At 40.5% G+C, this 17,896-nt stretch overlaps 1 protein-coding gene across 1 annotated transcript in view; it reads right to left on the bottom strand.

The window, feature by feature from the left end:
* Positions 1-17,303, bottom strand: part of SMOC1 (SPARC related modular calcium binding 1) — a 115,222-nt gene extending 97,919 nt beyond the window's left edge. Inside the window, exon 1 of the mRNA XM_042459860.1 lies at positions 17,009-17,303. Coding sequence (XP_042315794.1) covers positions 17,009-17,116 — 108 coding nt within the window. The 5' untranslated portion in view covers positions 17,117-17,303. The remainder of the gene's footprint in view (positions 1-17,008) is intronic.
* Positions 17,304-17,896: the final 593 nt, after the last annotated feature.

The following is a 17,896-nucleotide window of genomic DNA, read 5'->3' as shown; positions in this document are numbered from 1 at the left end:
CAGACCTTCTGTCAAGAGTGGGGGAGAAATCTATGTCCTGTACAACCCCAGCTTCTCAAGGTATGCAGAAGAGCAAAGCAATCCAGTTATGCACTTAGAAGTTCAGTTTAAAAGTAGGCAAGGATTTGCAAAAGCGAGAGAATGACAAAACAGGTATGAATCCAAGTGCATCTACATCCAGTGTACCCTCTCCTGTGACCACAAAAAGCATACAGAATTTATGCTTTTATTCATCCTCCTCCTTTCACAGCAGAATTCTATTGTATCATAGCCTGCAACTATCATAACCAGACCGCAACTTCATACATCTTGAAACAAAGAATATAGTGTGTCTCCAATCTACTATGAATCCATTGCTTGCCCAAACTCCCTCTACACTGAAACCTTACATCACCAGCGTTTGTTTTTTTTAAAAAACAACAACTCTGCATCAAGAAACTGTAAAGCAGAAGTGGACAATTGTAAGAAGGTAAATCCTTTTGTGCTACTCTTCCTGCATAGAATACAGCAAGCATATCTTCCAGCACAACTGGAAGTTACATGTTGTCATTCCCTGCTTGGGTTTGTTGGAGGGGTATTCATGAGAAGACTAAAGGTCAGATTGCCTACCATTACCAATTTCCCCTTACATTGTGCATCTGCAGTAGAATACTATAACATCCTGTCCTGCTGAGGGTACTCTATTCTATGTCTCTATCCACAATTCTCTGCAACTCATCATATCTATAAAGAAATGGTTCCTTCATCAGGGAGTTTCTTACTACTCTATGAGGATGCCTATAATTTACACATGTAGTACACACAGCTACAACACACCTATACACTATTATTATTATTATTATTATTATTATTATTAATGCTTTATTTATATAGCACTGTAGATTTACACAGCGCTGTACATACAAACAATAAAATGGATAAAGGAAACCTGCCCATGGCGTACAATCTAAGAAATAATAGCATAATACATATAAATAATACATAACAATACAGGAAAGGGTGCAATAAAGTAAAGCGGGCAACAAATTAAAACGTCAAATAACAAATAATAGTCACACAGTGTCTGGGAACGCTTCTCTGAACAGAATGGTTTTCAACTCAGTTTTGAAACTGGTTAAAGAGGTGATGAGCTATGTTTGTGGAGGAAGGAGATTTCAGGAGTGTGGGGCAGCAAATGAAAAGGGATGAATCTGGGATGGGGCAGTGAAAATCCTAGGCTGAGGCAGCAGACCTTAACTACTAGAATGGAGGGCACGAGTGGGAAGGTGAGGAGAAAGAAGGTTTGATAAATAAGGAGGGGCCAGCCCATGAAGGGCTTAAAAAGTCTGGAAGCTATGCCCTATGAGGAACAACTTAGAGAGCTGGGGATGTTTAGCCTGGAGAAGAGAAGGTTAAGAGGTTATATGATAACCCTGTTTAAATATTTGAAGGGATGTCATATTGATGAGGGCGCAAGCTTGTTTTCTGCTGCTCCAAAGACTAGGACCCGGAGCAATGGATGCAAGCTCCAGGAAAAGGGATTCCACCTCAACATTAGGAGGAACTTCCTGACAATAAGGGCTGTTTGACAGTGGAACAAACTCCCTCAGAGTGTAGTGGAGTCTCCTTCCTTAGAGGTCTTTAAACAGAGGCTAGATGACCATCTGCTGGGGATGCTTTGATTGAGAGTTCCTGCATGGCAGGGGGTTGGACTGGATGGCCCTTGCGGTCTCTTTCAACTCTACGATTCTAGGAACATTAGGTCAGGTTTCCAGGAGAAAATGAATGAGACCCAGGGCATGTGAACCCAGGTAATAATACATTCAAATCTGCTAAGTGCTCCTTTCTTCCCTTAAGTCATCTGCATTTCTTCTTGCACCCTGAGACAAAGGATCGCCTTGCACCCAAAGCAGTCCCCCTGCAAACCCCTCAAACTCCACTATCCAGTTTCCATATTTCCATTTCTGTTAGCTCTGAATGCTGTGTCTGTGTGAACTGCTATTGCGTGTGTGATTGCACTTTGCTTTTTTCTAAATAAAAACCTCTTAATTCACCCAAAACCTGGAGTTCTACTCATTTATTACTGATATATACAGGTGCAAATGCTCCTAAAGGTTACCCAGCCCCATGCAGAAGCTAATTTCCCTAACGTTTTAAATAACACTGACATATTTAGAGGGGACCCCCTCCAGTACTTCATCTTTCTTTGGGTAACAGGCTGCATCAGTTTCAAGAAATTTCAATGGCAGATGAGATACTAAGCTACATCTCTGCAAAATTCCAATTTGACTCTGCATACTTGAAATAAGCAGTTCAACTGGATGCCATGAGAGCCCAAACACAGCAGAACTTACTGTGCTTAGTTAGAAAAAGTTAAATGTTTGTAGCTAATTTATTTCCAGTAGCAGAGGTGTAAATGTGTAACATTATGATTATAACTTAAAACAAGGATAACTTTACTATGCTTCATGCTGTTGTGGATATTAAGGCAATGACAAGTTGGACAGGAGGAGTCTGATGTATTCAACAGAGCAACGTCCTATACAAGTACAATTATTTAAAAAGTAACTAAAGATAAGTCATTACAAGGGAAGAGTTGCTTTTCAAAAACTGCCATCATAATGGTAATGAACTACTTTCAGCCCTTCTAACTGCAACTGCAACTAATTTATTTTAAAATCAGCTTTCTAATCTTTGAATTCTTCACAGCAAATTAAGGCTGAGAGGAAACAATGATGCCAGCAGTGAATGCTGGTGATGTCACCTAGTTTAACAGTCTGAAATGTAGGTACTTCAAAATAAAATTCCTTTGACGAGGGATGTTTAGAATCAAAATGCCTAAGCTGACCATATAAACTTGAACAGCTGCTATGACTCATTTAGTAATGTGTGCTAAGTACCTCTTTAGACTCTGATTCGCCTTTTCAAAATAGCAACAGAAGTCTGTTGAATTAAAGAAATCATCATTAATGGCAGGTAGCTGCAGCTGGTCATGGAAATTTCAGAGGACCAAACTGTAGAACTAAAAACTGGAAAAGATACCATATAAAATATAATTATAAATATAGTTAGCACTTGTGTTCAAAAGTGATACACAGCCAGCCTTTCTTATACACGGATTTTGTATACTGTACACAGATTCAAGCATCCACGGATTCAAGCATTTTGAAAATGTTCAAAAAAAATATAAATTTCAAATATCAAACCCTGATTTTTCTATTTTTTATAAGGGACACCATTTTGCTATGTCATTATATTTAATGGGACTTGAGCATCCACAGATTTTGTTATCTATGGGGGATCTTGGATATATCAGCGTATAACAAGGGTCCACAGTATATGAAATTGCTCTATTCCAAAACAACTCCCAAAGGAACTCTAAAAAACCTAGAAACCAAACTCATTTTTCCACTTCATGCTAAGTTGCTGGTTTAACTTTACTGTTTAACATTTTTCAAACCACATGGTCTATCTCTTCAAGAGCTTGCTAAAATGAGATTTTAGAAGTTCAATTTTTTAAATTGTTGCTTCTAAACCACTAAAATTACATGACCATTTTTTTTTAAAAAAAGTCATAAGACTATATTAACAAGCGCTTCTGAAGACTTGCATGAATATATTGGGACACTTAGTTTTAAAAAAAGTGTCCCAACATATTCAAGCAAGTGTTCAGAAGCCCTTGTTAATATAGTCTTACGACTCTTCCGTACAATCCCGTCTCTCAGCAGTAATGCAATTGATGGCAACATACAGCTTATGGAGCAGCCATCATCACACACCTCTTCTTTTGCACAACCAGGGCTGGTGCCCCCATTGCACTCTCTTCCTGCCCACTCCCTTAACCCTGCCTCCCAACCCTTTTGCCCTACCCATTACATTCTGGGAGGGGGGGGGTTCATTGTTGTTATCTTCCCTTTTCCCTCCACACAATTCTGGAGCTCTACTGTCACAACTGCACTTTTAAAAGAAAAAATAAAGAAAATAAACAGAAAAAAAATTAAGATGGATAATCAGGGCACATGGGAATAGTGAAGGAAAGGGGGGACAGCAGGGAGGAGGAGACATTGACACCACATGTTGTGATTACACAACTGTCCTGGGAGTAAAATTTCACACCTGGGAACTTGCACAATTGCCAGATCATTCAAGGGTTTCCCCCATGAATGAAAATAGACAGGTCAGGGAGAGGAGAGCTGTAAGTGGTTTAAAAGCCACATGCAGTAATGTCTTTATACTACTGTCTTTAAAAAAATACATTTGGTTGCATGGCCAACATGGATACCCCAAATATGAGACTTAGAAAAGATGCATTAGAATTTGTTTGCCTCCACTAAAAATAAAAACATAAGAAGACAGTGGCGTCACTAGAGTTGGTGCCACCCTGTACTGTAACTCATGATGCCACCCACCCCAATGACCTCCTCCCATTACCTGTCATGGGCATGAAGCTGCAAGATTGGGAGCTGCAGGATGACTCTGGTGAGGAGGCTGAAGAGGGGACCCAGGCAAGTCTTCCAGACAGGGAACAGCCTGCAATTAACCCTGTTGCAGAGCAGCCTCAGGCAGCCCTCCCTGCAGAAGTGCAGCCTCTGGCAGCAGGTCAAAGGCAAGACTCACCTGCTGATGAGGCAGAGGACACAGCTGGAGTCCTAAGTCCTCAATCAAGAAGGGAGAAACGTATAGAGCAAAGATTCTCAGACAGGCTGCAGGCCAAGCAAAAACAGGGAAGTTCTGATTAGGACCAACTGGTGTCAGGCCATTTAAGAGCTGCGTCTGCCTAAGGTGATTGCTGGAAGCAACTCCTCTGTTTCCTGGCCAGCATTCCTGTCTCTGATACCTGTTTCCAGACTCCTGCACTTCATAGGGCCTGTACAGACAGGCCAAAATAAAGCTGCTTCGGGTCACTTTGGAGGTATCCTGTTTCAATTATTCATGCGTCTTAAGAGGCCAGAAGCTGCACCAAAGCTGCGCTTAGAACTGGAGCATGGCTTTGGCATGGCTTCTGGTCTCTTAGGACACATGCATCATTGAAATAGCATATCTCCAAAGTGACCTGAAGCAGCTTTATTTTGGCCTGTTTGTATGGGCCCATACCACATACTTCCTGGCTTCTTTGACCCTTGGACTGTATTGACCTTGATTTGTGTTGCCTTCCTTGACTGTGACTGCTTGACCAACACCCAGGGATGCTTTCTAGCGGCTGGTAATTTACTGCCTCTGCCTGTCCAATCAGTTGATGGTCCCCTCCCAGCCAGCCTATTTAGGTGTTTAGTGAATCAGGATATTATCACACCATACAGAACCTTAGTGATATTTTTGTCCTAATATTACCCATAAATCATAATTTCCATTCATCAATGGATGTATGTAATAGTTTTGGCATAAACAATGAGCAAAATTAAAGTGATACCTTTAAGTTACAATATCATATGCACAGAATAAATGTATTTATACATATATAGTTTCATGTGGTTAATACGAAAATTTGGTAAAATGTGATGTTTTTAAAGTATTTTAATTTAATTTTTGTTTAAAAAAAGTTAAGAATTTTGACGTCTTAATTTTTGATTTTTTTTCCAGAAAAGTCAGAACAGAAAAATAGAATCTGTGTAGATTACTGAAAGGCCAGATGATGGGCTACCCTATAATTGCATCCTACAGATATTTTGCAATCCACTGCTTAATTTCAATAGCAAGTGAAGAAAAATACTTTAAAAAACAGCCTCATCATATCATAGGGCTTCTTATTAAAAACTAATTTCAATGCATTTCCTGAAACCAAGCGCAAGACAACCCATTTGACCTGCTTTCAGGGACGTAGCTAGGATTTTAGGAAGGGGGGGGGGGTCCAGACTAAATGCCACCATTAAATGGGTTGGGTGCGGCGGCGGCAGCAGCACACACCATTCATTTTTCTAATGGAGGGGGGGTCCGGACCCCAAGAACCCCCCCCCTTGGCTATGTCCCTGCTGCTGTCCTCATCTGTGGATTGTTACAGTATATTTAAAAGCTTCTCATTGGCTATCTTTCAGGATTTCCCCCCTCTTGTTTAGGTAGGTCTGTGATCCATGAGCAGGAAGAAATGTGTGTGTGTTTACTTAACATGTCAAAGGAAATCATCACAACTGGAATCAAGAAATTTGTTAGAAAGCTTATGTTCAAAACATTTTTTTAGATATACCCAAATTCTAAGAGCACCTAACGGTGATGTTTTATAGAATATAAATGGAACAAATACATACAACTTCTTTTCACATATAAACAATTGGAATAACCTTGGGAATTGTTGCTCTAAGCAAGGCAGTTCTGTGTCCACAAACTAGTATGCATGGAAAGACTCATTTTGGTATGGCAAGAGTGTGTGTGTTCTGCTAGGCCACTTATCCTTTGCTTTTGTTGACACTGTATGTAAACTTTTGCTTAGCTGGAATTAACATTAATTTCATGGAACAGAACATTCACATGTAGGTCTTCAGAACACATTTTGGCACATGCTATTTTGACAGCAGATATATTTACTCATATGGAACCTAAAGCATTTAATGAAAGCCTAGAAGGAAAGTGAGAGCAGATATACCTTTAAGTATACATCACTGAGCATTGAAAAGGCTGTACTTATTCTCCCACAAATTATACTATGCACATCTGCAAAGTTTACGGTGATTCAAGGTTTTTGTTCAATGTTAAATAAGAATGTACAAGAAACAGTGTTTATTATACCTGCATAAGGGACTAACCTAGCTATGCACATGCCTTGCCTTCATGTCACCTGTTGATTTATGGCAATGCCATTAATTTCACAGTTTTCTCTTAGGCAAGAAATATCCAGTGGTGGTTTGTAATTGCCTTTCTCTGAAATATAGTCTCCATCATCTGGCATACCTTGGCTGTATCCCATCCAAATACTAACCAGGCCTAACCTGGCTTTGCTTCCAAAACTCAGAGGGGATCTGGTACCTTTAGGATATGTAGAACTAACATCCCTTAGACATATCACCATTCTATTATAACTTTAAAATTATTTAGCATTCTGTTATATTCTCCTGAAAGGTCACAAGGCTCAATATTCTCTCTGATCATCAACATCAATTTACTGTGAGAGGTCATCTGGAGTTTTGTGTTGATGATACTCTGCTGTCTTTCACAACTGACAACAAGGAGGCTGTGGAAGTTGAGAATGTACATTTAGGGAAGGACTGATATAGGTGGATAAATTGAGACTCAGTCCAGACAAGGCAGAAACTCTGCCATGGGATTTGGATTATAACCTATTCTAGAGGGCTGCACTCTCTCTAAAAGACCAGGTTTATATTTTAAGGGCCATCTTGGACTCAGCATTGGTCCTGGAAGAGCAATTCACTTCTGTGAGCAAGAGTGCTTTTGTTCAGTGGCCCTTCCTAGGGAAGGTAGATCTGGCTGAATGCTTACCACCTGCTTAGACTATCATAATGCACTGTGCATGGGACTGCCCTTGAAAAGCATTCAAAAGCTACTACTAGTGCAAAATGCCACAGTAAGATGCTGGTCTAGCTTAGAACCATAGAGTTGGAAGGCACCATAAGGGCCATCCAGTCCAACCTCTGCCATGCAGGAATATATAACCAAAGCATTACCAACAGATGGCTACCCAGCCTGTTTAAACTAGATTAATTTACCTCCTCTCATATGAGCATGCCTGGAATTAAGGATCCTCAGCTGAAGTCCAGTATGTAAGACGTTCTCTATATGTAGAAACTCCTCCAAATGCAAGTCAGACTGGCTTTGTTCCTACTCAGTTTCCAGCAGGCAACATGGCTGCATTTTCATATGGTCTTAAAAGTGTGTGAGAGAGTTTTAAGTAGTTTTGTTGTCAACTGCCCTCGGGTTGACCTCGATTCATGATGACCCTGCTCAAATCCTGTCAGCTCAAGCCCATGGCCTCTCTGATTGAGTCCATCTACCTGGCATGTGGTCTCCCTCTCTTTCTGCTGGCTTTTAACTTTTCCTAGCACTATTGTCTTGTCTAATGATGCATGCCTTCTCATAATGTGCCCAAAGTACAACAGCCTCCATTTAGTCATCCTGGTTTCCATTTGTTCATCTTCTCAGCTGCCCACAATATCATCAGCACTTTCTTCCAATATCACATCTTAAATGAGTTTATTTTCTTCCTCTACACTTTCGAGCTGCCACATCCATACATGGTGATAAAGACTAGGATGGCTTGAACAATCCTCATTTTAGTATTCAGAGTTATATCTATGATCTTTAGGATTTTATTCAGTTCTTTCATAGATGCCCTTGCAAAACTTAGCCTTCTTCTAATTTCTTGATTGCAGTCTCCATTCTGATTAATATTTGATCCAACATATGAGAACTCTTTTACTGTTTCAATTTTCCTGTTATCTAGGACGAATTCTTATAGATCTTCTATGGTATTTATTTTTGTTTTCTTGATGTCCAACTTTAAGCCTACCTTAGCATTTACCTCCTTGACCTTCTTCAGTAATTGCTCCAGGTCTCTGTTTCTGCTAGTAGTATTGTGTCATCTGCGTATTTTAGGTTGTTAATATTCTTTTCTTCAATCTTCATTCCTCCTCGCTCGAGTTTAAGCCTACACTGCATATGATATTTTCTGCATACAGGTTGAATATATAGGGTGATAGTATGCGGCCTTGTCTGACCTCTTTGCCAATTGAGAACCATTCTATTTTCCCATGCTTAGTTCTGATGGCAGTTGTCCTGAGTACAGGTTATGCATCAAGACAACAATGGTATTCCCATTTTTTCAAGAGCATTCCTTAGTTTTTCATGGTCTGTGCAGTCAAAAGCTTTACTATAGCCAATGAAGCACATGCAGCTTTTCTTTTGGAATTCCTTGGTGCACTCCCTTATGCACCATATTTGCAATGTGATCCTTAGTGCCTCTTCCTTTTCTGAATCCCACTTTCTCTTCTGGGATTTCTCATTCCATATAGCATAGCAGTCTTTCTACAGAATTTTGAGCATAACTTTGCTTGCGTGGGACATTTGTTCAATAGTCCTGTAGTTACTGAAGTTTTAATTTATTTTAAATTGCTTCGCCTTGGAAACCTCAGTGGGCTGAGAGGGGATCAGCATAATTTATGTGCCTTTTGAAACACTTAAGATCTCACTAAACCCTCTTAGCATGTAATTTGCAGCTACCTTGATCTAGGCAGCACCTCTCCCACAGCTTTGTTACCAGGCTGGGACACAATATTACTTGCTGCTTCCTTCAGGGAGGATTGAGGAGTTGTTAATACAAAATATGTATCCAGAAAAACTGGTCCATGTAGAATGTTAAGAGTTACACATGATAATCCCAGTAGTGCAACACAATTGTTTTTTGTTTGGTTTCATTGTTGCTGTTGTTTTAACAACTACATCTTACAAAAATGAAAGGTGTAAGAAACCTGAAATGAACTACTTGAACAGTGGGATATACCCAGATGTGTAGAGATATGTTTGTGCTCTGACTGTTGGATAAACCCTCCTGGAACATTTGTTTTTGTAAGAATGTGAAACCCACATGTACACAATTAACATTACACACACTAAAGCAAGAGAAGGATTCAAATGTGAGAAAATATTTTTTTTAAAAAAAAAGAAGAAAGAAAGAAAGAAAGAAAGAAAGAAACCATTTACAGAGAGAAGGGCTCTTTGCTGTGTGCAGTTAGGCCTGCAATATTAGAACAGTGACTTTCTGAAAAGATTATTCAGCTAACCTTCTCTAAATTCTTGTTCCAGTGTTAGGAACTAAATGCAGAAAATCTGTTATGCTTTTCCATCAAGAGCTAGGTAAGATTCAGCCCTGCTAACAAAATTAGTTTTTTCTCTCTAATGCCCTAAAGAGTAAAACATCTTGGATTCCTGGTAAAGACTGGCCATTAGAGGAAGGAAACATTAAGAGGGATCCCAATTCAATAGCACACCTCTGTTGCAGCTCTCACACAACAAAACAGTGTACAGGAACACAATGCTTTCCCTGTTGTCCACTAGTTTATAAGCTCAATGCTTATTTCTATATTAGTAAAAGATTCACTGTATAAAAATATATATACCACTGCATCAAAAGCAGTAACAAGCCTAGTGCTTAATAAGAAAGAGACTGCTGTTGTGTGCCTTCACATTGTTTCCAATTTATGGTAAACCTATCATGGAGTTTCCTTGGCAAGATTTGTTCAGAGGGAGTTGCCTTTCTCCTCCTCTGAGGCTGAGAGAGTGTCACTTGTGCAAGGTCACCTAGTGGGTTTTCATGGCTGAGCAGGGATTCAAGCCCAAGTCCCCAAGAGTCATGGTCTAACAGTCAAGCCACTATATCATGCTGACTCTCCAGAATGACATTTAAGCCAATGGTTACTCCCTGCTAAAGTAGATGCTTTTGATCAATTGTTGAATGGCAAGTCAATACTTATGTAAATATCACTCACTCAAGGAGGGTCTATATTAGTTAGGATGAGTGATAAGATCTCGGCCTCCAACACTGAAGATATATACTAAGTTCAGGAATGTGCAGTAGGAAACCTCTAGCCCTCCAGATATTCTTGTCCTCTTACTCCCTGTGCAGCCCTCATGGCCACTTGAATGATGGGTATTGAAGGCCAATGACACTTGGCAAGCGAAAGAGCCTCTATCTCTTGGGTTCATGTGCCTTCATTATCATGGTCACAAGTTACCTACAAAACAACCATGTGGCTTTGTGTAAGTCAATATCATTAATCAATCTGCTTTCACAGCATGATCAGGATCATAAAGCTGGCCAAGGATGTATGACAGTGACTTGAAGCCTTGGGAAAGTGAAATGGACATCTGAAAGGAATGCTAGGTTATTCCTACCATAAATCCAAAAGATCATAATATTCAACAGCAGTTGGATGCTTAACAATACTTGTTCGGGTACTTTTGGGTGGGAGAATACAGAATAAGTAATTCAAAGTATATTCTCAAACCATACTTGTTTTAGAAAAATGTTAAACTTCCAAAGCTCAAAATTTAACATGATGCCATCCCAGTGCAGACACTGCAAAGACAAGATATCATCAATACAAAACAGTAACTACTTGTCTATAAAGGAAGTAGGTCTCCACAATATGAGGAAAGAACTTATTGCTCAAGTGACATAAAAACTACCTCTCTTCCTCCAGCCTAGGAAAGGTGAATGAATATTGCATTGTGCAGAGAGAAGCATAATAAGGCTAGCATCATCTGCCCCTCTAATGGTATGAGCATTAAGATTACGATCCTGGAGATCAGGGTTCTATCCCACGCTCAAACATAAAAACCCACTGGGTGTCCTTGGGCAAGTCACATTCCCTCAACCTCAAAGGATGGCAATGCCACACACATACCCAAAGAAACTTGCCAAGAAAACTAGGTTCACATTAGGGTTGCCATAAATTAAAAAAAACAAAATGACTTTGAGACACGCAACAACAACAGCAAACTTACTTCCTGCATATCCATAAGGTAAGAAAAAATGATTGTTTGGGAAGTACAACATTTTGTTTCACTACTTAATGGAAGTGACAGAATAAAGCAGGAGGGTGCTACACAGGGGCTTATTGGTCATACAGGAAAGAACTTGCAGACATTGGATGCATTCTATTTGGACGTTAGAACCAGTGCTGTATTGGTAAATGCTGCAGTGAATGTCTTCATCTTGGCATCCCCTATAGAGACATATAAAGAGAAGTCCAAAACACAAGTACAGTAGCTATACTGTTCTCTGTACATCTTTTTAAAAATATCAGTATCTAGCAGTTTTCGCCTCTAGCAGAATGATGTGTTTTGTAATATATGTGTGTGTGTGGGGGGGGGGGGGTTATGTCACTTTTTCTGTTGTAGTATACTTCTGTTTGACTACTAATTTGTTTTAAACAGTTTCAGAATGGTGACATAGAAATATACTCAGTATGCTTTTCCATTAAGTAAAAGTACTTTGTATTCAGATGATGGATGAGATAGTTTCAAAATCCTTTCTAGCCCAGCATATTTGGAGTTCTGATGCTGCCAATTGTACCACATCACATTTAAGATATATAGTCTATGGGCAATTCTAATAAAGGGCCAAGGAAGCTGAGCTTCCCCCAGACTTCCATCACCAGAAACAGCCACACAAAAGAGCTCTAGAGAAACAGTGCCAAGCCCACTCATCTATCCCATGCTGTGGCCTATCTTATACTTCCATCTTATGCTCAGATTACCTTTAGAAGCTTTCACTGTACTGTGGGAAAATGCAAACAACAGGAATGGCTTGATGGAAAGCATGGAAGAACTCTACAAAATGCAAATGAACAATCTGGTACAATAGGTAAGCCAACTGGGAAGGAATGACTGAACTCAAGTGTGATTAATTACACCATGTTTTCGTTTTACTGTCCTGGCTGATAAACAGGCAAAAGTCCCCTGCATTCTTCTCTCCCAAGAACAGATAATGGAGCATCTGGGTTTTCAGCCTGTTATCCATACCCAGTTTAGAAGCATTTACTTACCACAATTCAGTAAATTCTGCATTCTAGCTTGTACCAAAAGATGGCTGACTTGTCTTCAGGATAGTTTTCACTATAGTTTTAAAGTACTACTATCCAGAGTTTTGTTTTGGGTTTGTTTGTTTTTAAGGAAAAGAAAGAGGCAAAACATACTGAAATATGAGATTCATACAAATATTTGTCTTTTGTGAACTAAATCTGCTACTCTCTTGCAAAAGATTTACATAAACACATATCACTGCTTTCTAACATGGGGCAGGCACCTCCAAAGTAGGTTTTTATCATGAGAACATCCTGCCTCATTCATAGTTTTTACAAAGAAATGGGGGTATCAGGCTTGAACTATGTTGCTCTGTTAATAAATATTTTAAAGGGAGCATTCTTATAAAAGGGGGCATTCTCTTAAAACAATACAAACTAGCAGGTAACTTCCTAACTACTATTAGAAGCAATCTAGGGACTGGAGGAAAATCCAGAAAGGATCCAACTACTGTTGGATGTCACTATTTGAGATGTGGTGCTGGAGAAGAGTTCTGAAGACACCACAGACAAGGCATATAAATGGGTCCTAAAACAAATCAGGCCTGAACTCTCCATAGAGGCCAAGGTGACTTAACTGAGACTGTTGTACTTTGGCCACATCATGAGAAGACATGACTCACTAAAAAAAAATAGTAATGCTTGGTAAGATTGAGAGAAGTTGGAAAGGAGGAAGACTACATTACAGATGGAAACACTCAACCAGGGAAGCCACAGTCCTGAGTCTGCAAGAATCTGTGCAGGACTGTTGAGGACAGGATGACTTGGAAGACTCTTACTCTTACTCATAGGGTCACTATAAGTCTAAGTCTTATAGTCTAAGTATATATAACTATGTAACTATAAGTCTAAGTATAAGTCTAAGTTGACTTGAAGGCAGCTAATACCACCACCACCCTATGCAAAGAAATAAAATAGAGTTTTCAAATGAAAGAGAGAGATAACATGAGATATGAAACAACTGAACTTTGAGTCCTCTTATTAGAATAATATCCTGGCTTTTAAAATATACTGTACAATATCCCATCAGCTAGATAATTTGTTCAGTCAGTCTTTCAGCATCAATGGAAAGAAAAAGGAAGAATACAAGGTTTGTGGGACCTAGAAATGGGAGCATCACTATTTTCTATAATAACCTGCATGAATAAAATTAAAGAGTTGTACTTGTTTTGATTCATTTGCTCAAATCATAGCTGAGGCTACTCTGCATTTCAGCCCTGACTTCATGTAGGCTCCCTCCAGTTTTTTAAAAAATGGGATCCAATTCCTAAAGAGGATCTAATTTAGCAAACCAGATATTTTCATTCTTTATTCTTAGAGATCTCATAATAGGATCAGAGAAAACTCTGAGCAGCTGAGCTAGCTACCACCAAAAAAAACACCCACAAATGAATTATTCAAAGTGTTTTTGTTATGCAGATAGCAGCATAAAGTATAGCATCTGTATAGGAGTGACAGCTTTATTGGCAGAGCCTAATCATCAGGGGAGAGTGTATCAGATAGGATAACCCCCTTTTGAGTTTCAACTTGCTAACAAACCAGTCGGCAAAAATAAAAGCCCTATACTTTTCAAACAAATCACTTTGTAAGGCAGAGGAGATGGGATTTACGAGTTAGATATCTATTAAATCCACAGCTTTACACTGAAGGATACGTTTTAGTGGACATAGATCTTCTTCAACAAAGATAGGGGGCATAAGGTTTGCTACAAGCCAATAGGGAAAAGATCCTTTAAGTGCCACCTGAAAATAACATTTATTGAATCAGTGTAGCAAGAAGGTGACAAATCAGCAGCTGCTTTTCATTGGGCATGGTGGGGGGGAGCTCTTGAAATAGTTTCTATTCCCCAAAAAGATACAGTGCAGCGAGCAATTAGAGAGGCTTGTAAAGCCAAGTATATAAAAATGGTCTACATGGATTTGGTTTGATAGACAAGCTTGTGCAGTTTATATGGGCTGGCATCCGTGTGTTCTGCTTCTTTCCAACTCAGCTGTTCCTAATTAAAATGCTCAGATACCATAAGACTTAGGACGCTTATAGATACCTATCAATATTCTAGATACCTTAAGCATCCAAATAGAGTTGCCATCATCATATCTAATAGGATAGCTAAAGCAAGTGTGTTCTGTTTCTTTCTTTCCAGCTCAACTGTTCCTAATTAAAATCCTCAGATACAGTCAGCCCTCCATATCTATGGATTCAAGCATCCATGGTCCAAAAAGATTTTCAATATACTGCACATAAATTTCAAAAAGCAAACATTGATTCTACCATTTTAGATAAGGGAAACCAATTTACTATGCCATTGTATTTAATGGGACTTGAGCATCCATGTATTTTGGTATGGGGGGGGAGGGGTTCCTGGTACCAAACCCCAGCAAATACCAAAGGAACATTGTACCACAAAGCTTACGATGCTATGAATACTTTTAGATACTTATCAATATTCTAGATCCAATTTGTTGTTGCTGAGTCGATCCAATACATTACCTTAAACATCCAAATGAAGTTGTCATCATCATATCTAATAGGATAGTTAAAGCAATCTCATGAGTATACAGTGGAGTTTCTCGAAAAAGCTTTCATTGCATGAACTCAAGGAGAAAGTCCAATTTGCTGCTGCCTTTGGAGTCCCTGAACACCAAGGATTTATGGATCCAATCTACATCTTAGCTGCTGTTGCTAGACATCTGCTCATAGAAAGGACAAGAAAGTACAGCCAGACTGAAGGGTGCTTTTTTTTCTTTCACCACACTCTTGAAAATTAGAAGGGTTGTTTTAGTAATCATCCAGTAATTAGTGTTCATTCACTAGCAGTGCAGTACAACTAGTGCTTCTTCTACCTTTGTCCTCTCTCACCGCTGCTGCTCAAGTTTGCCAAACTTGGACTGGACAATAGATTTAGTGTGCATTTACAGTTCCAGTCGTGGAATCAGACACAGGCAATTTCCCCGCCTCTCATCCTTAAAAATGCATGGAGGGACAACTAGTTAATACATGCAGCCTAAGTCTATCCATGTTTACCTAGAAGTAAGCACCATGAAGTTTAATGCAACTTATTTACAGGTTAGTGCGCAACCCCAAAGGTTTACAAACCAGAGTTACTATGCCTAAGGTAGGTACAGACTTCTTTGAAACATAATCACCTGCAATAAAGTTAACATTCTCTCCCACAAAGAGTATTTGGGGGCTTTAAACTCAATCCTTGCCGCCTAGACTCAAGGCGTCAAAGAGTTGTAATGTGGGGGATTTAATTTTTAAACAGATTCATTTAATTCCCATTTGAGACATAAAAGGGAAAGTCCTAAAGCTACGTTTAAGATGGCCTGGCAATTGCACTCCCTGCAAAATTAACAAGAGAAGGCTAAATTACTCCCTGACCAGATGGTTCAGAGCTCCACCAGTATTTTTTGCCTGGCAAATTGTGCCTGGCCTTTTGATCCCGAGCATCAAACCACAACAATTAAACAAAAGGGGGAAAAGGCAAGGCTTCAGAACACACACAAACCAACCACAGCAAGAGGCGCTCACTTCCTGCACAAAACTGCATCCACATTGCAGAAATAATCCGATTTGACACCACTTTGACTGCAAAGCCTCCATGCTATAGAATTCTGGGAATGGTAGCAGAGCTCTGGTGCCACAACAAGTTACCATTCCCAGAATTCCATAACATGGACCCTTGGCAGCTGAAGCAGTGTCAAACTGGATTATTTCCACAGTGAGGATACATCCTAGAAAGATGGTTCAAGTCCACATCCTTCAGGAGGCTGTCTCTGAAAGCACATTTGGCAGGTAGCTGCAAACAGGAATACATACACACAGACACACACACTTTTATATCTATGTATCTATCTATATAATTATAGTGACCCTTGTCAGCTTAAAAAAATACAAGCAATGGGGGAGGAGGAGTTACTTCTTTGGAAAGAAAGAAACAACAAAGCATCTTATAAGTATGTATATCTCTCTGTGTATATATATAAGTTGTGTGTGTGTGTGTGTGTGTGTGTGTGTGTGTGTATGCATATAGAAGTGTATATATAAGCACAAGTATCTTCCTCGGAGGAAGGAGGTTCAACTCTAGCTCCCCACTTCTTTCCTTGACTTAAGTTTCAAGCATCTGAGGAAGCAGACTGCAGTCTAGGAAAGCTCCTGCTGCCAAGTCCTTTCTTCCAGTCAGTCTCAAAGGGGCTACAAGAGCTCTCTACAGGCTGATTCTACAGACTAACACGGCTACAGCTTTGAATTAAGTCTCAAAGGTGCTGCCAGATTTTACAGCACTCTATAACTAAATGCTAACAACAACAACAAGAAGATCCCTTCCCAGGCAAGACCTTTGTCTTGTCCAAGTTGTCAGGGATGCGACCAGGACGCCTAGCGAGAAGGTTTTTCCCCTGGTCGTGTAATAATGGTGCTGATCATGACAGCAGCATCCTTCTCTCGGCAGCGCCTCCTCCTCCTCCCGCTCCTTCCCCCGGGGCCTCCTTGCTGGCACTCACCCGGGGTCCCGTGGCCCTCTGGGGATGCCCCTGGGGCAGAGCCACCAAAAAGAGCGCCAGCAGCCAGCGAGGAAGAGGAGAAGAAGCAGCCCGGAGTCCTGCAGCCATGGTGCTCCCAAAGGGTGGCAGGAAGGAGCCCCTCCAGACAAGGGAGCCCCTCCGTCGCTGGGGCTCAGCTGGTCCCTGTTGGGGCAGGAGGAGGGATTCCTCCCCTTTTCTCGCCTTTGAGGAATGCGAACAGAAGCCCTTGGCTCAAGGGCTGCCTCGCCTCACAAAAGCAGGCGCGCTCTGCCCTCTCCAGCTGCAACAGGTTAAATGCTTCCATTCGGGGGAAGGAGACCCTTTATAAAGGCCGGGGGAGGGGCCTGGCTGGTTGCTTGGTTGATTGACAGACAGACAGAGACAGACAGTCAGGCCCGCCAAAAAGACAAGGAGAGGATGGCGCCCTCTTCCTCCCTCTCTGCACCATCTCCTTCTTGTTCTTTTTATTATTATTTATTTTATTTTTATCCTGCCTTTCTCCCAAGTTGGGGCCCAAGGGGGCTCACTCTATCCGCTTGTCTGTCTGTCTGTCTGTCGTGGGTTTTTCTTGGCAAGTTTCTTCAGAAGGGGTGTTTGCCATTGCTGCCCTCTGAGGCTGAGAGTGTGTGACTCGCCCAAGGGCATCCAATAGGTTTCCATGGCCAAGCTGGCATTTGAACCCTGGTCTCCTGAGTTATAGTCCAACACTCAAACCACTACCACAAGCCTGTCATGGTCTTTTCTTGGCAAGGCTTGTTCAGAGTAGGTTTGCCACGAGGCTTAGCGAGTGTGACGTGCTTAGTTGGTTTTCACAGCCAAACAGGGATTTGAACCCTCGTCTCCAGAATCATAGTCTAATGCTCAAAC

This window comes from Sceloporus undulatus, chromosome 1 (assembly GCF_019175285.1).
Source record: "Sceloporus undulatus isolate JIND9_A2432 ecotype Alabama chromosome 1, SceUnd_v1.1, whole genome shotgun sequence".
Classification (NCBI taxonomy): Eukaryota; Metazoa; Chordata; class Lepidosauria; order Squamata; family Phrynosomatidae; genus Sceloporus; species Sceloporus undulatus.
Note: the sequence above shows the minus strand (reverse complement) of the source record. Positions and strands in the feature narration are given on the sequence as shown.